The sequence below is a fragment of the Panicum virgatum genome, chromosome 2K, assembly GCF_016808335.1.
Source record: "Panicum virgatum strain AP13 chromosome 2K, P.virgatum_v5, whole genome shotgun sequence".
Lineage (NCBI taxonomy): Eukaryota > Viridiplantae > Streptophyta > Magnoliopsida > Poales > Poaceae > Panicum > Panicum virgatum.
In genome coordinates this window covers 67,656,971-67,676,728 of record NC_053137.1, presented here as the reverse complement: position 1 = coordinate 67,676,728, position 19,758 = coordinate 67,656,971, and the positions used below count along the sequence as shown (strand labels likewise).

The following is a 19,758-nucleotide window of genomic DNA, read 5'->3' as shown; positions in this document are numbered from 1 at the left end:
TGTTACGACCATTTGCTAGATACTATGATATAGATGCTTTTTTTTTAGAAGAGATGCATTATGTACAAATATAGATCTATATTACAGGTTGATATAAGATCGTGTATTCGTGTGTCATGTTGACAGTGTATTTACTATTGTGATATAGTCCCAAATTTATGACGCAATAACCTTCTTACTTGAGTTTATGATTGATTTTTACGAATAGGCAACGCTCGCCAGCTTAAAACTTCTACCTCAACTGTCTTTCGAAAGAAAATCGACTCGACCTCAACCGCCCTTCCTCCATCCTCTCCCATCAGTTCGCCGGCCGGTTCTTCCTAAAACCTCCGCCGTGTAAACACAGCTCCGAGTCACCAATCTCTACCCCCATACAGTTTGCTCCAGCCACTCGTCTTTGCTCCCGTCTCCTCCCTCCCTTCTCAAAAATCCGAGGGCTCCAACTCCAATCACTGGAGCACCGCGAGTTTTTTTTTTTTTGAAAGCTCCGCGAGATTTCCCTTCCTCGAATACCCGCGCCCAATTCCGCTCCGGCGTCCAAAACCCCACCTAAGAGGTTCAGCACACCGCCTGAATCACACATGGGGAGGAAGAAATCGCGGCCGGTTCGAGCGGCGGGCGCCGCCTCTGCGGCGGCCCAGGCCGACCCTGACGCGCCGGGCCCTAGCGGGGGTACGAAGCGCGCGGCCAAGGCCGAGGCGAGGAGGGACGTGCGCGTGGAGGTGGATAGGAGCACGTGGGGGCTCGCCGACGCCGACCACCGCGACGTCGCCGAGGTGGTGCTCCGAGACGTGAGTGTCTCCGCCGACGGGGAGGAGGCGCTGGGGGAGGCATTCGGGGCATCAAGGTTCTCCTTGCGTATTCTCGTGCGTGACGCGCCGGAGGAGGGGTTCAGGATGGGCCAGTGGCCCGTTGTGCCGTCGGATTGCGTGCTCCTGGAGTATGTTGTCCATGGGGATGGCGAAGAGAAACACCAACTCATGGTGTCAGGGTGTTTTGATGGTCCTGATGAAGGTGTATCCGGCCTCGCCCACTTGGTGAGTTTGAGATTCGTCACCCTGCGCATTCAATCGCTTAGGGCGTTTCGGGATGTGGGCGAAGCGCAGGTTGAATCATTCAGGGTTAGAGTGGAGGTGATGGAGGGGGCTTTCGGCGCCTGTCAATCGCTACTGGAGGTGGCTAGGCATCCATGGAGGAAGAGCTTGATGAATATGATGGCTTGGCTGCGTCCTGAGGTCACAACATCGGCTGCAATTTATGGGGTGGATGGCCTTGGTGTGCTGATGGATGATGGTGCTAATGCTGATTTCACACCGAAAAGTGATTCGCAGTTTGATCTTGCTGCTTTTTATGAGGCAGTTAAGCCTTCGATGTGAGTATCTTACATCTCACTATTACTCTAAGCTCATAATCATGTGCTCTAACATGAATGTAGGAGAGCATTTAAACTCAGGTAAGTACTTGCTGCCATTGTTATGTTATATCAAATGTGCCTTCTTTGTTAGAATATATGATTTGAGTTATATAAAGTATACAAAGCATAGTTATGATAATGCAACATACTTTTTTCTCGCTGTTGTGTGATACTTCTTTCTTTCTTTTTTCCTTCCTGTTATTAGTAACGCGGAACAGCTGGAAGTTGGTCTTCCTGATTTAGTTCCTCAGCTCAGGCCATATCAACTCCGTGCAGCACATTGGATGGTTCAACGCGAAAAGGGAAATATTCTCCATCATGAATATTTTAATTCTGCACCATATTGTGTTCCTATTGATTTTATTCACAAGAACTCCAGAATGTTCTACAATCCTTTCAAGTAAGTCTGAAGTGCATAGCCGCTAATCATATCTGGTTGATATGTTTGTAGCTTGCGATATTAATGATACTAGAGATTACTTAAGTTCCTTTCATATTGTCGTACTATTCGAGCAGCCTGTTTTCCGAGCACATAATGTTTCCTCAGTCTTGATTTCAAAATTTATTTGTTCCTGTGAATGCCTCAGATATTCACATATATGTCACTTTGCAGAGGAAATATAAAATTTAATTATTTTTGTGAATGGCTCAGACTTTCATGTATCTGTTACTTTGCAGTGGAAATATTTCATTGCGACCGGAGCCTTCTCCACCTTATGTTTCTGGGGGGATTTTGGCTGGTATGTTGATAACAACTGTGATGATAAATTCATGATTATACTGCTTTCATGGTCTTGACTTCTGTGGATAGTTGCCACTCACATTCCTTTTGTGTGCTTGATTGATTATAGATGAAATGGGCTTGGGGAAAACTGTCGAGCTTTTAGCTTGCATTTTTGCCCATAGTAGGCCATCTTCAATTGGCCTTTCTATCTCCCAGAACAAAACAGAAATGGCTCAAATAAAGAGGCAGAAAGTAGAAAGGGTTGAGTGCGTTTGTGGGGCTGCGAGTGAAAGTTCTGCATACAAGGGTCTGTGGGTCCAATGCGACATTTGTGATGCCTGGCAACATGCTGATTGCGTTGGTTACACACCCAAAGAAGATATACATTTTGATAACACTGCTGAAGATGTAGCATCAAAAAATGAAAAAAGTGACAAGAAGCCTGGGATTAGAAGGAAAAAGAAATCCAGGTGCTCTATTGTTGATACAGAAGATAAATATGTTTGTGCACTGTGCTTGGAGCTTACTGAAGCAGCTCAAACTAATATATTCAGCCATGCTACATTGATAGTATGTCCTGCACCAATATTGGCACAGTGGTATTCTGAAATTACCCGGTATGATTTCTTTTATCGAAATGTTAGTTGAACAGTTTTGTGGATAGTTTCTGAATAGCAGAATCAACATTCTTCAGTTTTTCTGAGCTAAACATCATCATATCAAGATAATGTGTAAGTGTAACACTATATGTGCTGCACTGCTGCTGTTAATTTCAGATTTGAGATCTCTGCCTCTTGTTTAGAATGTAGAATTATTATTTTGTTCATACCATGCTAGCCACATAACTCAATCTTGTCTTCACTGCTTGCATTTTTCGTTGTTGTAGAAGTTCCACAACTTTATTTTAAAAATCCTTCTGATGGATCTATAAGAATTAAGAGTGCCTATGATAACAAGCTTTTTAGATAATATGTTCCCACTCTAATACAATCTATACCAAGAATGAAGCTTCAAGTGCCCTATCCAATTTTATTCTTTAAGTGTTTCAGCTTATCTCTTTTTTTTTGTGGTATAGTTATCTGCATATAATGATAGTGCTAATAGCTGTTTTCTTTAACTCAAGGCACACAAGGCCAGGATCTCTGAAAGTTTGCATTTATGAAGGTGCAAGGAACTTAGATCTGGCTACCATCCAAAAAATTGATATGACTGATATAAGTACCGCTGATGTTGTCCTGACAACCTATGATGTCTTGAAAGAAGATCTATCACATGATTTTGATCGGCATGATGGTGATCGTCGTTTCTTAAGATTTCAGAAGAGGCAAGTAATGTTAGTTTTCACTATGAAGGTTGACAAGATAGGATAGACTGATTCCAGTAGTTAAAACTCTCTGTAAATAATTGGAAACATACCTTTCTTCTTTACCAGGAAGTTGTGGATCTTTTCATCTCTGAGGCAAATGTGTTTTTTTGGGGGGGGGGGGGGAGGGGGTGGGGCTCTTGTTGTTGGTTTTTTGGGTCGGGGAATGCAGCATGTCAGGTAAAGCCAAATTGAAACAATAACTACAAGTAGCAGATTTTTTTCCCCTCTTGAATGCGCAGGAGAACTGCGCATCAATATATTAAGAAGAATAAAGAGGGGACAAGAAACCCAGAGTATTACAGAACTGTGGGCCTGTAACCCACCCAAAAACTCCTAGACAACTCTTACAAATAAAAGTGACTAGACTAAAACAAGACCAGAGCCACCTAGGTGGCAGGATAAACTCCTCGAGCCCCTGCAATAGACCACTGTCTCGCCTCCTCTTTGATGGTTGCAATTGAAGTGGATGGACCCAATGAAGAATGCTTCATATGCAGATTTTATAGTGAAATTACCCGAGGTGGAAAATTTCTCCTCTTTGATGGTTGCAATTGAAGTGGATGGACCCAATGAAGAACGCTTCATATGTTAGGAGCTCAATTCTAACTCTCATTGAGCTGAGAGGATGACAATGAACTTGGGGCAATTTTCTGGTTTTCTCATATTCACAAACTCAAAGCCATGCCAACCCAAGGGGCTGGGGATACATACTTATAGGCAGCCAGGGCAGGCAGCCAAAAGATGCTAAGATGCTGGTCAAAAGAACTAAAGCTAGATGCTGTCCTAGCAAACTGACTGTCCTAGCAAACTGAAATATGCTAAAGGAATAGATGCTCTGGTCCTTGCAAGGACCCTATGCCTTATCCATCCAGCACAAAGACTTATCCATCATTCTCCCCCTAAGTCTTGTGCGTCGTCTTGTGGGAGGATTGGACCATCCCGGTCCTGGAGCAGAGCTCAAGGAACTTGATCCTCCCAAGGGGCTTGGTGAGCAGGTCTGCAAGCTGGTCCTTGGTGTTGATGTAGCTTGCCTTGATGCTCCCGTCCTCCAAGCAGCCTCGGATGAAGTGGTACCTCACCCGGATGTGCTTGCTCCGTTCATGGAAAACGGGGTTCTTCGCCAAGGCCAGGGCGGACTTGCTGTCCCCCCTGAGCTCCACTGCTCCAATGTCTCTGCCGAGTAGATCACCAAGCAGTCGAGCGAGCCAGAGCGCCTGAGTCGACGCGGTGGAGGCCGCTATGTACTCGGCCTCGCAACTGGACAAGGCCACCACCTGCTGCTTGACCGACTGCCAGCTAACAAGGCACTCGCCGAGGAAGAAGAGGATCCCGCTCGTGCTCTTGCTGGTGTCGATGTCGCCGGCGTGGTCGCTGTCGCTGTACCCGACGAAGTGTGCCGCTCCAGGGCACCTCGGGTAGTGGAGACCGTGGTCGAGAGTCCCCGCAACATAGCGGATGATCCTCTTCACGGCCTGCTGGTGCTCCGTCGTCGGTCGCTGCATGAACCGACTAACGTAGCCGACGGAGAACGCCAAGTCCGGCCGCGTGTGGGCGAGGTAGCGGAGGCTCCCCACAAGGCGCCGGTACTGAGTAGCGTCCACCTCCTCTGTCGTGCTGTCACGGCTCAGCTTCAGCCTCTCCTCCATCGGAGTGAGAGCTGGGTTGCAGTCGGTTAGCCCGGCGAGCTCGACGACGCGCTTGGCGTAGGCGGTCTGTCGAAGTGTGATCCCGGAGTCGTCCTGGTGCACCTCGATCCCCAGGTAGAAGGAGAGAGGCCCCAGATCGCTCATCTGAAAGGTGGCCTTCATCTCCTCCTTGAACGCCACCACCTCCTCATCCTTGGTGCCGGTGATCACCAAGTCGTCGACGTAGACACCCACCAGCAGGGCATTGCCTCCATTGCCCCGCCGGTAGATGGCCGCCTCGTGCGCGCTTTGCTCAAAGCCCATCCCCTTGAGCGTGGAGTCCAGCTTGGCATTCCACGCCCTCAGGGCCTGCCGCAAGCCATAGAGGGCCTTGCGCAGACGTAGCACCTTACCCTCCTTGCCGGGGATCGCAAACCCCGGCGGCTGGTGCACGTAGACCTCCTCCTTCAAGTCGCCGTTGAGAAACGCCGACTTGACGTCCATGTGATGGACGCGCCAGCCCTCCTGGGCAGCCAGCGCAAGGAGAAGTCGCACGGACTCCATCCGTGCCACGGGAGCGAAGGCATCGTCGAAGTCGACTCCCTCCTGCTGCACGAAACCTCGTGCCACCAGGCGAGCCTTGTGCTTGACGACGGTGCCGGCCTCATCCCTCTTCAGCTTGAACACCCACTTAAGGGTGATCGCGCGGTGACCACGAGGGAGATCAGCAAGCTCCCAAGTGCGGTTCTTCTCAACCGCGTCCATCTCCGACTGCATCGCGGCACGCCATGCCGCGTGTCCCTCGGCCTCTGCGAAAGACCGAGGCTCACCGTCGTCGCACGCGAGGTGCAACTGCGCCTCTGGGTCGTGAGGCACCAGTCCCGGCACCGGCTGATCGCCGAGAAGGTCCTCCATCGTACGGTACCGCAGTGGCTCACCGTCGTGGTACGCGTCGATGCGCTCCTCGTCGTGAGAGAGCGGAGTAGCGAACTCCACCGGGCTGTGCTCAGCATGAGCAGGTGCTGTAGTAGGCGTGCCCGGAGGAGTGGCTGTCGGTGCTGGAGTGCGCGGCGTCGCCGGCTGTGGTGGTGCAGACAAGGAACTCGGCGCAGCCGGAGTCGTAGCCGAAGAGCGTGGTGCCGCCGGTGTGGCTGGCGCCGGAGTCGGTGGAGGCTCGGGGACCGGGGTAGGCACGCTCGGCGAAGAAGAGCTGCCTACTCCCCCGGCTCCCTCGAAGTGGACGTACTCGACGGTGAAGTCGTCGTACGTCGGAGCCGAGCCGTCGTCCACCGCCTTGTCCCACGCCCATCCTCGCCCTTCGTCGAACACAACGTCGCGCGCCGTGCGCACACGCTGTGTCTCCGGGTCGAGAATGCGGTAGGCCTTCGAACCCTCCGCGTAGCCGATGAACACTCCCGGAGTGCTCCTGTCGTCGAGCTTGCCGATGTGGCCAAGCTCCTTGGCGAACGCGAGGCAGCCGAAGACCCGCAGGTGGGAGACCGCCGGCTTACGCCCATGCCAAGCCTCATACGGCGTCATGCCGTCGAGTGCCTTGGTGGGCGAGCGGTTGAGGATGTAGACGGCCGTCACCACCGCCTCTCCCCAGAAGACGGCCGGCATGCCCCTCTGCTTGAGGAGGGCCCGGGCCATCCCCACCACCGTCTGGTTGCGCCGCTTGACGACGCCATTCTGCTGCGGGCTGTACGGCACAGAGTAGTGGCGCTGGATGCCCTCATCCGCGCAGTACGCCGTGAACTCGGCCGCCGTGAACTCGCCGCCGTGAACTCGCCGCCGTTGTCGGTGCGCAGCACGCGCAACTTGCGGCCGCTCTCCGCCTCCGCAGCAGCCTGAGCACGCCTGATGGCGTCCGCAGCCTCTCCCTTGCTGCCGAGGATCATCACCCACATGAAGCGGGAGAGGTCGTCGACAAGCAGCAGGAAGTAGCGCCGTCCTCCTGGTGTGACCGGTGTCACCGGGCCACACAAGTCCCCGTGTACGAGCTCGAGCCGCTCCTTGGCTCGGAAGCTCGCCTGCTGGGGGAAGGAGTGCCGCCTCTGCTTCGTCAGCACGCAGACGTCACAGAGCTGCTCCACGTGGTCGAGGCACGGGAGGCCTCGCACCATCTCCTTGGCGCCGAGCCGCTTCAGGGCCTCAAAGTGGAGGTGCCCAAAGCGCTCGTGCCACTGCCATGCCTCGTCGTCCCTGCGAGCTGCAAGACAAAGAGGCTGGGCCACCCCGACATGGAGGATGTAGAGGCGGTTCTTCCCTCGAACCACCCTGGCGAGAAGCTGGCGACGGTGGTCCCAGATGCGGAGGACCCCGCTGTCGATCACCACGCGGGAGCCGCTCTCATCGAGCTGCCCAAGGCTGATGATGGAGTTCCGCAGCGCCGGGATGTAGTAGACTCCGGTGAGCATCCGGTGCTCTCCGGACTTGGCGGTGAAGATCACGGAGCCCACGCCCTTGATCTCCACGGCGGAGGAGTCCCCGAACCTGACGGAGCCACCTACGTCGACGTCCAGGTCGGAGAAGAACTCCCGCCGCCCGGTCATGTGGTGCGTGGCGCCGGAGTCGAGGTACCAGCCATCGACCCTATCGTCGTCGGAGCCGTTGCCGAGGAGAACTCGGGCACGCGGCTCGTCGAGGTGGAGTAGAGCGGTGACAGGCGGTGCCGCCGGATGCGGCTCCATGTCCCCGTGAAGTAGGAACAGAGCCGGCTCGTCATCCGGCTGGGCCTCCGCGACGTGGGCTTGGCCCCCACGCCTCCGCTGCGGGCAGTCCCTGGCCCAGTGGCCGGGCCTGCCACAGTTGTGGCAGGCGTCGTCTCGTGCCGCCTTGGGCCTGTCAGCGGCGCCGCCCTGAGCATCTGCGCGGGCGCCACCCTCGGCGCGCCCTCGTGCCCCGGCTTGGGCACCTCCGCGCCCCTTTCGCGGCTTGCCGCGCTTGCGGCCACCAGTCGAGGAAGAGGGCTCCCCCCTCCTCCTGTCACCGCGCCAAGCCTCCCACTGCTCCTGAGTAAGGTGGAGCTTCTCACCGATGGAGATGCCTCCCGAGGGAGGCTGTGGCTCGTCGCTGTCGACGACCTTGAGGCGACCTATCGCCTCCTCGATCGTCATGGTGGAGAGGTCCAGCAGAGACTCGATCGAGCGAGCGGTCTGCCTGTACCTCTCGGGGACGCAGCGGAAGAGCTTCTCGACGGCTCTCTCCTCGTCGTAGGTGTCGTCGCCGAACTGCACCACCTTCTGCAGCAGAGTGTTGAGACGGAGGGCGAAGTCATCAACATCCTCACCTGGCTTGAAGGCCAGGTTCTCCCACTCCTTGCGAAGTGCCTGGAGAGTGGTCTTGCGGGCGCGGTCGCTGCCGATACGTGCCGCAGCGATGGAGTCCCAGGCCTCCTTGGCAGTTCGCTTCTTGGAAAGCGTGAACTGCATCTGGGGCGGGGCTGCTGCGATGAGAGCATCCAGCGCCCGTCGATCCTCATCGTAGCCGACGTCGCCGTACCGGACTGCCTCCCACATGTGCCGCACCTGGAGCTTCACCTCCATGACTGCGGCTCACTCGACGTAGTTGGTCTTGGTGAGGGTGGGCCACCCACCGCCGGGACCGACGTCCCTGACCACCGCCTGGAGGCCGTGGTAGCCGGGGGCGCCGCCGCGCGCACCCCAGCTAGGAGCGCCGCCACCGCCCTGCGCGCCGCCGCCAAGGGCGCGGCCGCCGCCAAGGGCGCGGCCGCCGCCAGGGGCACCGCCTCCGCCGCCGAGCGCGCGGCCCCTTGGACCGTCGCCGGGCGCGCCGCCGTCCAGGCCGCCGCCGGGCGCGCGGGCCCCTGGACCGCCGCCGGGCGCGCCACCGTCCAGGCCGCCGCCGCCGGGGTGGGCTGCTGTCCACCGTGCGGTCCGCTCCCGCGCTCTCTCCCTCTCCAACTCCTCAAGGTCCTCGTCGGCGGTGGTGTCGCCGGCGATGGAGCCGCTGAGGCTGCCGCGCAAGGTCTCAACCTCGACCTCCGCCGCACGCGCTGCATCCTCCGCCGCCTCTGCTTCCACCTCCGCCCTGGCCGCCGCCAGCTCCGCTGCAGCCAGCCTGGCCGCCCTCGCCGCTGCTGCAGCGGCTTGTGCCGTCGCTCGCCTGCGCTCCTCTGCCGCGGCGAGCTCGGCATCTCGCTGACGCCGTGCGCTCGAGGCGACCGAGCGCTGAGACGGTGCGTCGGACATGGCGCGCCTCCAAGGGGCTGCTGCGTGGAGAAGGCGCAGCCTCAGACGAGCTGCTGCTCGTCTGCTCGGGTGAGGAAGGTGGAGTAGAGGGTGCAGCAGGTGCTGCTGCGCTAGTTGCTGCTGGTGGCTGAATTGCTGCTTGGGAGGGAGAAGTGCAGGAGATGTCTAACCTACAGGAAAGTACGGCTCTGATACCAGATGTTAGGAGCTCAATTCTAACTCTCATTGAGCTGAGAGGATGACAATGAACTTGGGGCAATTTTCTGGTTTTCTCATATTCACAAATTCAAAGCCATGCCAACCCAAGAGGCTGGGGATACATACTTATAGGCAGCCAGGGCAGGCAGCCAAAAGATGCTAAGATGCTAGTCAAAAGAACTAAAGCTAGATGCTGTCCTAGCAAATTGAAATATGATAAAGGAATAGATGCTCTGGTCCTTGCAAGGACCCTATGCCTTATCCATCCAGCACAAAGACTTATCCATCATCATATGCAGATTTTGTAGTGAAATTACCCGACGTGGAAAATTTCCAAATGTGAGTATTCTCAACTTCTGGTTGCAACTCAAATCCCTCAACTCAAATCCCTCAAGAAGTTCCCAAAGTTGCACATATTCAACAAGGACTTCCACTGTGAGAGCTCCTTTTATATCCAAGATCCAACTTCTGTTTTTAAGAGCATCAAATACTTTCCTTTTTCTTCCCCTAGCTGTCACTGCATTGAACAGGCGTGGGAAGAGAATTTCTAAACTCTGATCAGCCAGCCACCTGTCCTTCCAAAATAGTGTGTTCTTGCCATTCCCTATTGCAGTCACAACAACTGCATTGAAAAATGCTTGCACTTGATGTTGAGCTTTAACAGGCAAGAAAGCTGTTTTATCAGGCTCAGTTTTCTGTAGCCAGAGCCATCTCAACCTCAGGGACCATCCTAAGTAATGACGGGATAATTAGTGGATTCCTCCAACCCTAGATGGGTGGGTATATATAGATTCTATACATGGGCCTCTAGATGGGCCTCTATACACATGGGCTCAATATACTCCAACACCCCCCCCGCAGTCTGAACTACCGGCGCCGCGGTGTTCAAGACTGGACAACAAGAAAGCTAACTCCCCCCCGCAGTCTGAACAACCGACGCAGCGGTGTTCAAGACTGGACAAGATGAGAGTACAAGTAGAGCACAAAAATGCTAATACCCCCCGCAGCCACAACTAGCCACCGGCTACGTTGAGACTGGATCGAAACTCCGAGAAGGTCGACGAGGGCAGCCCCTTCGTGAAGATGTCAGCAAACTGGGAGGTAGTCGGGACATGGAGTACCCGAACATCGCCGATGGCGACTCTGTCGCGCACGAAGTGTAGGTCGATCTCCACGTGCTTCGTCCGCTGATGCTGGACGGGGTTGGTGGAGAGATACACGGCGCTGACGTTGTCGCAGTAGACGAGCGTGCTCTTGGCGAGCGGGCTGTGGAGCTCCGCCAAGAGCTGTCGCAGCCAGGACGCCTCCGCCACGCCGTTAGCAACAGCCCGGTATTCCGCCTCGGCACTGGAGCGGGAGACAACCGGCTGCTGCTTGGACGACCAGGAGACCAGGTTGCCGCCCAGGAAGACGGCGTAGCCGGAGGTGGAGCGACGAGTGTCCGGGCAGCCAGCCCAGTCAGCGTCTGTGTAGACCACCAGCTCAGCAGAGGACGAGCGGTGAAGTACCAGGCCGAGGTCCACAGTGCCACGAACGTATCGGAGGAGACGCTTCAGCGCAGCAAGGTGTGACTCCCGGAGATCATGCATGTAGAGACAGACCTGCTGAACAGCGTAGGTGAGTTCCGGCCTGGTGAAGGTGAGGTACTGCAAAGCGCCGGCCAGACTCCGGTAGGCTGTAGGGTCAGCCACCGGATCACCCAGATCAGCAGACAACTTCGCCTGAGTGTCGACTGGAGTGGAGCAGGGCTTGCAATCAGTCATCCCAGCTCGCTCCAGAATATCGAGGGTGTACTGCCGCTGGTGCAGAAGAAGACCAGATGGGCGAGGCTCAACAGTGACGCCCAAGAAGTGGTGGAGCTGACCAAGATCCTTCATAGCGAACTCCTGCTGCAGAGAGGAGATGACACTCTGAAGCAACTGCTGACTGGAAGCTGTGAGCACAATGTCATCGACATATAGCAACAGATATGCCGTCTCATCCCCACGGCGGTAGATGAAGAGAGACGTGTCAGACTTGGCCTCGGTGAACCCCAGTGTCAGCAAGAACGTGGCGAACCGAGAGTACCAAGCCCGTGGAGCCTGCTTCAGTCCATAGAGAGACTTGTTGAGCCGGGCAGACCGGAGGAGGGGGGCCGTGGACGCCGCCGGCGACGGGGTGGTGGTGGTGGCACTGGTGGCTCTGCTTCTGGGAGCACCGGTACCGGTGGGGGCCGTCGGGGCGCGCCGACACCGGCTCCGGCTCCCGCTCCTGCCCCTGCCGCTGGAGGTACGTCTTGGCCATCCTTCAGCAACCCATGGTCAGGGCGCATCTCGATGTGGCCGTTCCAGGGTCCGGGAGGGGGGCCTCATCCTCAGTTCCAGCCGGCGTTGATACCATAATGACGGGATAATTAGTGGATTCCTCCAACCCTAGATGGGTGGGTATATATAGATCCTATACATGGGCCTCTAGATGGGCCTCTATACACATGGGCTCAATACTAAGAACTGAAATTGAGAGATGCCTGGCCCACCTAGGTACCAGGGTCTAGTGACTTTAGGCCAAGCAGTGAGGCAATGTCCTCCTCTCACATCTTTCCTACAAGTAGCAGAGTTACATGACCCATATACATGCTTCTGCCTTGCGAAGATATCAATGAGCTGAAACTGCTCAGAATAGGATTTTTTTTCTTGAACGCGTTGGAGAACTGTGTGCTATATATACTAGCATAATGCCCATGCGTTGCTACGGGTAATATAAGTTTTACCCAGATCTACATGAGACCACCAATTTTATGCTCTTTCACTCAGTGTACAAGTCGTGCCGTGACCGCGCGAGGTATTGATTGTCCGGGTTCCGATTGGGATTCAGATTGATTTGTTCGGGTTCCAATTAGGATTCCGATAGATTTATTCAGGTTCCGATTCCGATTCCGATTGATGGACCGTGGAATCATTGCTTGCTTTAGAAATAGTAGAGATTTAAGAAGAGGAAAAAAGAGAGGCCATACACGTCGTCAAAAACACCTGCACAGAACTTTGCATCTGTACTTTTGTCTTTATTTTTTTGAGCTGTTTTGTTGAGTTCACTGATACCTTTTTAGTGATCTGGCATGATGTGGTTATATATATAAAAAAACTAGTAAAGCTGAAAGGATAACTAACTTGAGCTTATTTATCATTTAGAATCAGGATACACTGATAAAAGCTGAAACATAAGTGAAATAGCTTGTTGGGTCTGGATACTCCTTTGAGTGCTTACAGTCTTGTAAGCATCCCATATGTTATCCAGGTGTGCCATTCATGCAAAATTTAAAATGACTCAGCTTGAAACTCTGCTGAACTGTCATTACACTCTATAGATATCCCGTCGTTCCAACTGTCTTGACAAGGATCCACTGGTGGCGGCTTTGTTTGGATGAAGCTCAGATGGTAGAGTCAAGCAAGACTTCTGTGACTGAGATGGCGATGAGGCTACATGCTCAACACCGTTGGTGTGTCACAGGAACCCCGATACAGCGCAGGCTTGATGATCTCTTTGGGCTTCTACGTTTTCTTAGGACAAGCCCATTTGACACATATAGATGGTGGGTGGACATTATTAGAGACCCATATGAGGTATGTTGCCTTCTACTGTTAACTGTGTGTGTGTGTCTATTACATGCTGATGCTGGAAGGCATTGTTAATCACTTGCTTAGGCTGACAACTTAAGCACCATAAATTGTTAATCACTTGCTTAGGCTGACAATTTGAACACCATATTTTTGTGGTGGTTGGTCATGGATATAGTGAAATACGAGAAACCTGGTTAATATGGGTCTTACACTGAGCCTGTTGGGTCTTCTTACCATCTAGGTCCATGTAGTCTGAAAACATAGGCAGGCATGATACAATGACAATTTTAGTCCTAGTTTATTTCTTGGTATAGCAATACAAGAAGTCATGAATAATATTGCCATAGATGTGCATGTAATGCTTGTCTTTACTTGGTAGGCCTTGATATGAATAATTAATATTGCCATAGCTGTGCACGTACCGTTTGTTGCTAGGCTTTGATAGCATCTTTTAGTGAGATAGCTGGAGTGAATAATTATTTTCTTTTGTCTGATTGAATCAAACTGCAGAAGGGGGACCGAATAGCTATGAATTATGCACACAATTTCTTTAGGGAAATCATGTGGCGCTCTTCCAAAGTCCATGTCTCAGGTGAACTACAGCTTCCTCCTCAAGAAGAGTGTTTTTCATGGCTCATCTTTTCTTCCATTGAAGAATATTTCTATAAGAAGCAGCATGCTACCTGCATGGACCATGCACATCAGATTATTAGAAGTTTGAGAAATGATGTCAACAGAAAGGAATCAACTTCAGGTACTTTGTTCACCAAATCAATCATTTCAGGTTTCCACATCGATTCTCTGGGTCAGGGTTTTCACTCTATTTCATAGATATGAGCCAAAAAACTAGCTGGACAGGACATTTCTTAAGCAGATAATTTAGATGAAAAGATTTTACTATTACTTTCTGCTTCCTTTTCCTTGCTTTGTTTGTCTCACATGACTGGCTAATGAGATGATTTAATATATGAAATTTGCATTTCTCTTGTTCTCCATATCCCACTCAAAACAAAGCAACAGTGTGTACAGTGCCCTTCAGAGGCATTGGTAGGTAATAGCAAATTTTCAATGACTGTTACATTTTGTGTAAGGCTGCCTCAAAATTCCCTTTCCCTGAACCCACATGTTGCTCGGTGGTCGACAGTTGCCACACTATATTCCCTTTTTTTCAAAAAATTCTTAAGCTTCTTTTTTACCTTGTATTTGCAGCTTCAAATGCTTTACTAAATGTTTACCTCTCCAATGATGACATTGCCAAGCTCCTAGTCCCACTGCTGAAACTTAGGCAGGCATGCTGCCACCCGCAAGTGGGGAGTTCTGGTCTCTGCTCCCTGCAGCATAACCCGTTGTCAATGGATGAGATTTTACAGGTGAATAGCTAATTATGTTCCTTGTTGCCACCTAGTATTTGTAAACTTTTAATAATGTTCTTAGTGGGCTGGTAATACTTTTGTATCCAGGTCCTTATTGGTAAAGCAAAAATTGAAGGAGAGGAAGAGCTTAGGAAAATTGTAGTTGCCCTGAATGGTCTTGCAGGGCTAGCTGCTATTGAACAAAAGAACCAAGAAGCCATTTCATTTTACAAAGAAGCACTAGCTTTGGCTGATGAAAATGTTGATGATTTCCGTGTTGACCCTCTATTGAATCTTCATATCAACTACAATCTTGCGGAACTGCTTAGAACTAGTTCTGAATATTTACAGGAGTGCCCATTCAAAAATCCGACTTCTGAAGTTGACATCAGCCGGAAAAGAAAGGAGATTAGCACTGTTGAAACAGATCTACGTAGCATAAAGCGAAATAAAATATGTGAGAACGGTGTTTCGAGTTTGACAGCTAATGGTTTAGAAATATGTGAGGAAGATGAAAATGTTATTGGACAAGCATGCACAAATGGAGAAATGGACACAGAGAATGTTGCTGGAGGCCACTCATCATCAAAGTGTTTTGCTGATGAGTGCTTGAGGAAGACTTGCAATGCAATCACAGAAAAGTACTTGTCAGTTTTTACTTCAAGGCTGATAGTAGCACAGAAGGATTTTAATGCATCATTCACAGAGGTTTGATCAGTACACTTCTCTTATTTTTGTATTTGCACAAAGCTATCTTAATCTATTTATATTTATATTTTCTTGTCTTCTTTTATATTCCTAATCCTCGGTAAATGTTATGCGATCCAAGCCTTTCCCTTTTCTCCTTCATACTGAGGCTCTGGTTGCCTTTAGGTCTTGAATATCACTAGGGAGCTACAGAGTGAGCATATGGATTGGTGGCTACATGCTTTGGACTGCATTGGCCAGAGCAATGTTTCTGCTGGCGAACTCCTTAAGAAGATTGATAATTCTTCTACTAAGAGCACCACTGGTTTGGGTTCAAGGGGAATATCTTCCAGGTCTAGTTTCTGTTTGTCCATTTATTTAGTTTACTCCATGGTACCTATGGTGATTTTTCTCTTCAAGAATTCATGTCACTAAATAATATCTTCTTTTACTTGATAGTTAACTTGGTTGTTTTGTTCTTTCACAGGGTTAAAAGTATTGCTGGCTTAAAATATACAATTCAAGCTGATATTGATTCTCTACAAACTTCAAGGCAACAACTGATGGATAGACTTTTGGAAGTTGACAACACAATGGATAACCCAAAGGATGAGGACATTGAGGGTCAGCGATATTGTCCAAAGTGTTATGATGGTTCTGGTTCTTTATGTATCCAATGTGAGCTAGATGAACTCTTTCAGGTAGTCACACACCAATGCCTTTTGATGTATTTGTGTCCCTTTGAGATTAATCATGTATCAATTTAATCTTATCGTTTCTTTTAGAGGTATGAAGCACGGCTGTTTCTTGTTAAGAAATCGAACAATGATTCTGTCATTGATTCAGTAGAAGAAGCACAGGATCTACAGAGGCGAAAATATGAGCTCAATCACTTCTTCCGTAATAAAAAATCTAATGAGGGATCTGAACCTGGTTATGACAATAATAATCCTAGGTCGGCTCGAGAAAACATACAGGTGTGTTACATACTTCTATTCTGCATATAGTACAGTTAAATAGTTGTCACTTATCTTGTCCACACTGTTTTCTAGGATAACATTACAACCTCAACTCTTGAAAATAACGTTGCACCTTATATTTGTTTTCTGATTCAAACTTCAGAATCTTTGACCATTTAGTTGCTATCCAATATTATATGTTTTGTACTGCCAATGTTTACAGGTCTACAGGCATCCTTCTCGAACTGAGACCACATTGAGGGTTATCCGAAATCACTCAAAGACAGTATTGGGAAGGCAATATTCTGCAATTGCTAAAAAGCATTTACTTCTTTTTGAGGTAGATTGTGTTTCCTTCTCTTTTGATATGCTCAAGCTGGTTATTGTAATGCTAACTAACAAATTTGGCCATGACATGGTGATTGAGGCTATGCGCAAGGAGTTTTCTCAAGCACGGTTTTTGTCAATTGCTCAAAATCAATTATTGCGTGCTCATGACGAGATCAAGATGTCCATCTCAAGACTGCAGCTCAAAGAGAAAGATGATGAACCTAGTGCTGTCAATATTGTAACTAGAGAGGAACTCATACCATATAATGTCCAGTTTACAAGTGAAAAATTCATGTCTCTCACATCTTTAGCCCGTGTAAGGGGTCAACTCCGGTATTTAAAGGTGTGTATTAACTTTCAGTAATCTTTTGCTATATAACTTCACATTCTAGTCTACAGCTTGCATGACTTGTTTTGTTTTCAGATATTGCACTATGATACTATCTTGGATTAGTGTGTGTTTTATTGCTACTGATTGCATTTGTCCCTTTAGGGATTGGCGCTATGTAACAAGAAAACACTTAACAAGCATGGCGAATCATTGCCTAAAGCAGGCGATGCTGTTGATACAGCTACTTCATGTTCTGTTACAGGACAAACCATTTCTGATATTAGTAGTGAACAATGCCCAATTTGCCAGGAGAAGGTTTTTGACCAAAAAATGGTTTTCCAGTGTGGTCATTTCGTATGCTGCAAGTGTGAGTATCCATGCTAGTTTTATTTTTAAAATTTCTTCAAAGCCGCCATTCGAAGAAAAGCAGTAGATAGCATAAGTACTACTGTTACGTGTCTGCCTGGTTGTTGTTTGAGCAATCTTAAAGCTAAGTATTATGCTAATCTAGCATCAGGGTATATAGTTGGATAATCATGCCAATTGTTTGTTCATGATATTGATTAGTGAATTCCTGGCTTTGACTATTTGTCTGCTTACTACTCTCAGGCTGTCTTTACATGACAGAACAAGCTGCGACACAATTTGGGAAGCGTAAAAAATGGATCATGTGCCCTACATGCCGTCAACGTACAGATCTTGAGAATGTCGCTTTTGTAGTTGAGAAACAAAGTGACAAAGCTGAAAAGAGCGCAGAAGATTTGACTGAAAGCACTATTTCTGTCCAAGGTTCATATGGAACAAAGGTTTCATGCCATCTCCTTCCTTGTGGTTGTTCTATGTGTTCTGCACTTGCAATCTACGGTTATTGCTTATTTGACTTGTAACTTGCAAAATTATCATTGGAAAGTAGGGCTTTTGTGTCAATGTGGCCAATCACATGAATACATGATTAATCATGTAATCTCCCAAATGGAATGACTATATTTTCAAGAATCCTGAAATGTTATTCAACTACACTTCTACAATCGACTTGCTGTTAAGTATTTGCAGAGTAAAAGATATAGCCCATACTTTAGCAAGTTCCAGCACTTCTGATTTGTTTGCTTATTGTATGTTGAATTTTGGTGTAATAATCCAACCTTCTGTTTTCTCTTTTTCTTGTGAAGATTGAAGCCGTCACAAGAAGAATATTGAGAATCACTTCAACTGATGGAACAGCTAAAATTCTTGTTTTCTCAAGTTGGAATGATGTACTTGATGTATTAGAGCACTCTCTTGCAGCTAACAACATTTCATATGTTCGGATGAAAGGAGGAAGGTGAGATATCTCAACCCATATTTAATCAAGGTCTTGATTGGCCTCTTACTGTTCCTCTCTTTTTTTATCTTTCTTCTTAGATGGTTATTAATGAGGAAGTACTTACATGCTAGTCCGTTTCCTTTTCAGAAAATCACAGTCAGCACTCTCCCAATTCAAAGGTCAGTTGAGCAATATAAATGTTGATAAAATGAAAAAGACAGACTCCAAAATGCAGCCTGTTCAAGTACTACTGATGCTTATACAGCATGGAGCAAATGGTCTTAATCTACTGGAAGCACAGCATGTTATTCTAGTGGAGCCATTACTAAACCCTGCGGCTGAGGCACAGGCTATCAGCAGGATCCATAGAGTTGGGCAAGACAAGAGCACATTTGTTCACCGTTTTATAGTAAGTGCAGATCCTTTTTAAAAAAATTAAATTAATTACTGGAGACAGTTTATAATGCCTTATTTTGCTTTTAGGTGAAGAAAACAATAGAAGAGAGCATCTACAAATTAAACAGAAGCAGAGCTGTCTGCTCTACTATAAACCGAAAATCCAAAAATTTCAAAGACGAACCTGTTTTGACCCTGAAGGATGTCGAGTCACTATTCCCAATGACAGCACCTGATGAACCCCCAGAACTGGCAGATGAAGATCATGATGATAGCTTGAGGAGTTTACCTCCATCTGTTGCAGCTGGGTTAGCTGCTGAAAGAAGGCGACTGATAGAGCAACAGGACAAACCAACAATAAGGTAACAGATGTCTTAACTTCTCGTATGGAGCATTCAGAAGCAGAAGCATGTATAGTTCGACCAAGGACATGGCATCGACTTATGCCAGGTGTATCGTGATTCACGAATGCAGCCGCATTTAGGCTACTAATTGAAAGGTCAATTTTAGATAATGGTGTCCGAGCCATTTTTTTTTCTGGAATACGACTGTCAGTTGTCATCCTCGGCAGATAATATGCCATTTTGGCTTTATTTGTTGGGAATCTCGTCCTGGTTGTTCAGTGAGCCAGATGCAGCGGAGCTTTACGAATGCGCCTGTGTATTTAGTTGTCTTATTGATGCCGTATTTCGTATTAGTAATAATAATATTTTGGGCGTTGGCTGGTAGTTTGTGCATCCGGGTTACGCTCACTTGTGACTGGTTTCCTATGCCGACTTGCGTTGAGTATTTAGGGCTTGTTCTTTACCCCTTTAAATTTATATATCCAGTTTATTTTAACTTTGTAATCTAGTTTAGATAAGCTCATGTAGTCAACATACACCGAAACTTATAATCCAGCTTATAGGTTAAGCTCCCCTAGCTTCTTATATAATGCTGTAAGCCGTCCTGGGCCATTTTAGGTTTTTACTTGCACACATATAAACTGGATTATCTAATTTAGGGGTAAACAAATTCATTTAGCTATGCAAGCCGACATGACAATTAGGCAATCTTCTGACTTGGCTCTTTAGCTGTCCATTTTTTCTTCTTCTCATTTTTCTGGTCTCGTCCTCGAAATGTACTAAAGAGAGAGACATGCCTTACCCACATACGAAAAGATATAAAACTTGCGGGGTTCGTCATTTCTTAGTTTAACTTAAGGGGGGCCCTCCGTGTTCCCGTCATGCATGTGTCGGGGCAAAGACCAGTCAGCCTTTTATTTGA

The 19,758-nt window shown here is 49.1% G+C and overlaps 1 protein-coding gene across 6 annotated transcripts; it reads left to right on the top strand.

Moving 5' to 3' along the window:
- Positions 1-256: 256 nt before the first annotated feature.
- LOC120694857 (E3 ubiquitin-protein ligase SHPRH-like) lies at positions 257-19,143 on the top strand. 6 transcript variants are annotated; one of them, XR_005683685.1, is made up of 20 exons: positions 265-1,372; positions 1,620-1,814; positions 2,093-2,154; positions 2,266-2,755; positions 3,262-3,462; positions 12,882-13,137; positions 13,645-13,888; positions 14,344-14,504; positions 14,595-15,194; positions 15,360-15,526; positions 15,661-15,874; positions 15,959-16,150; positions 16,356-16,472; positions 16,560-16,805; positions 16,956-17,160; positions 17,403-17,599; positions 17,963-18,114; positions 18,244-18,275; positions 18,362-18,505; positions 18,580-19,143. XR_005683685.1 is itself a non-coding variant. In XM_039978160.1 (20 exons), exons 1-19 carry the CDS (start codon positions 582-584, stop codon positions 18,856-18,858), a joined length of 5,031 nt encoding a protein of 1,676 aa, XP_039834094.1. In that variant the 3' UTR covers positions 18,859-18,878; positions 18,909-19,143. The 6 variants fall into 6 exon arrangements, 5 of the variants coding, with proteins under 5 accessions (XP_039834093.1, XP_039834095.1, XP_039834096.1 ...); XM_039978160.1 differs by having other exon boundaries at positions 582-1,372; positions 18,244-18,505; positions 18,580-18,878; positions 18,909-19,143; XM_039978159.1 differs by having other exon boundaries at positions 257-1,372; positions 18,244-18,505.
- Positions 19,144-19,758: the final 615 nt, after the last annotated feature.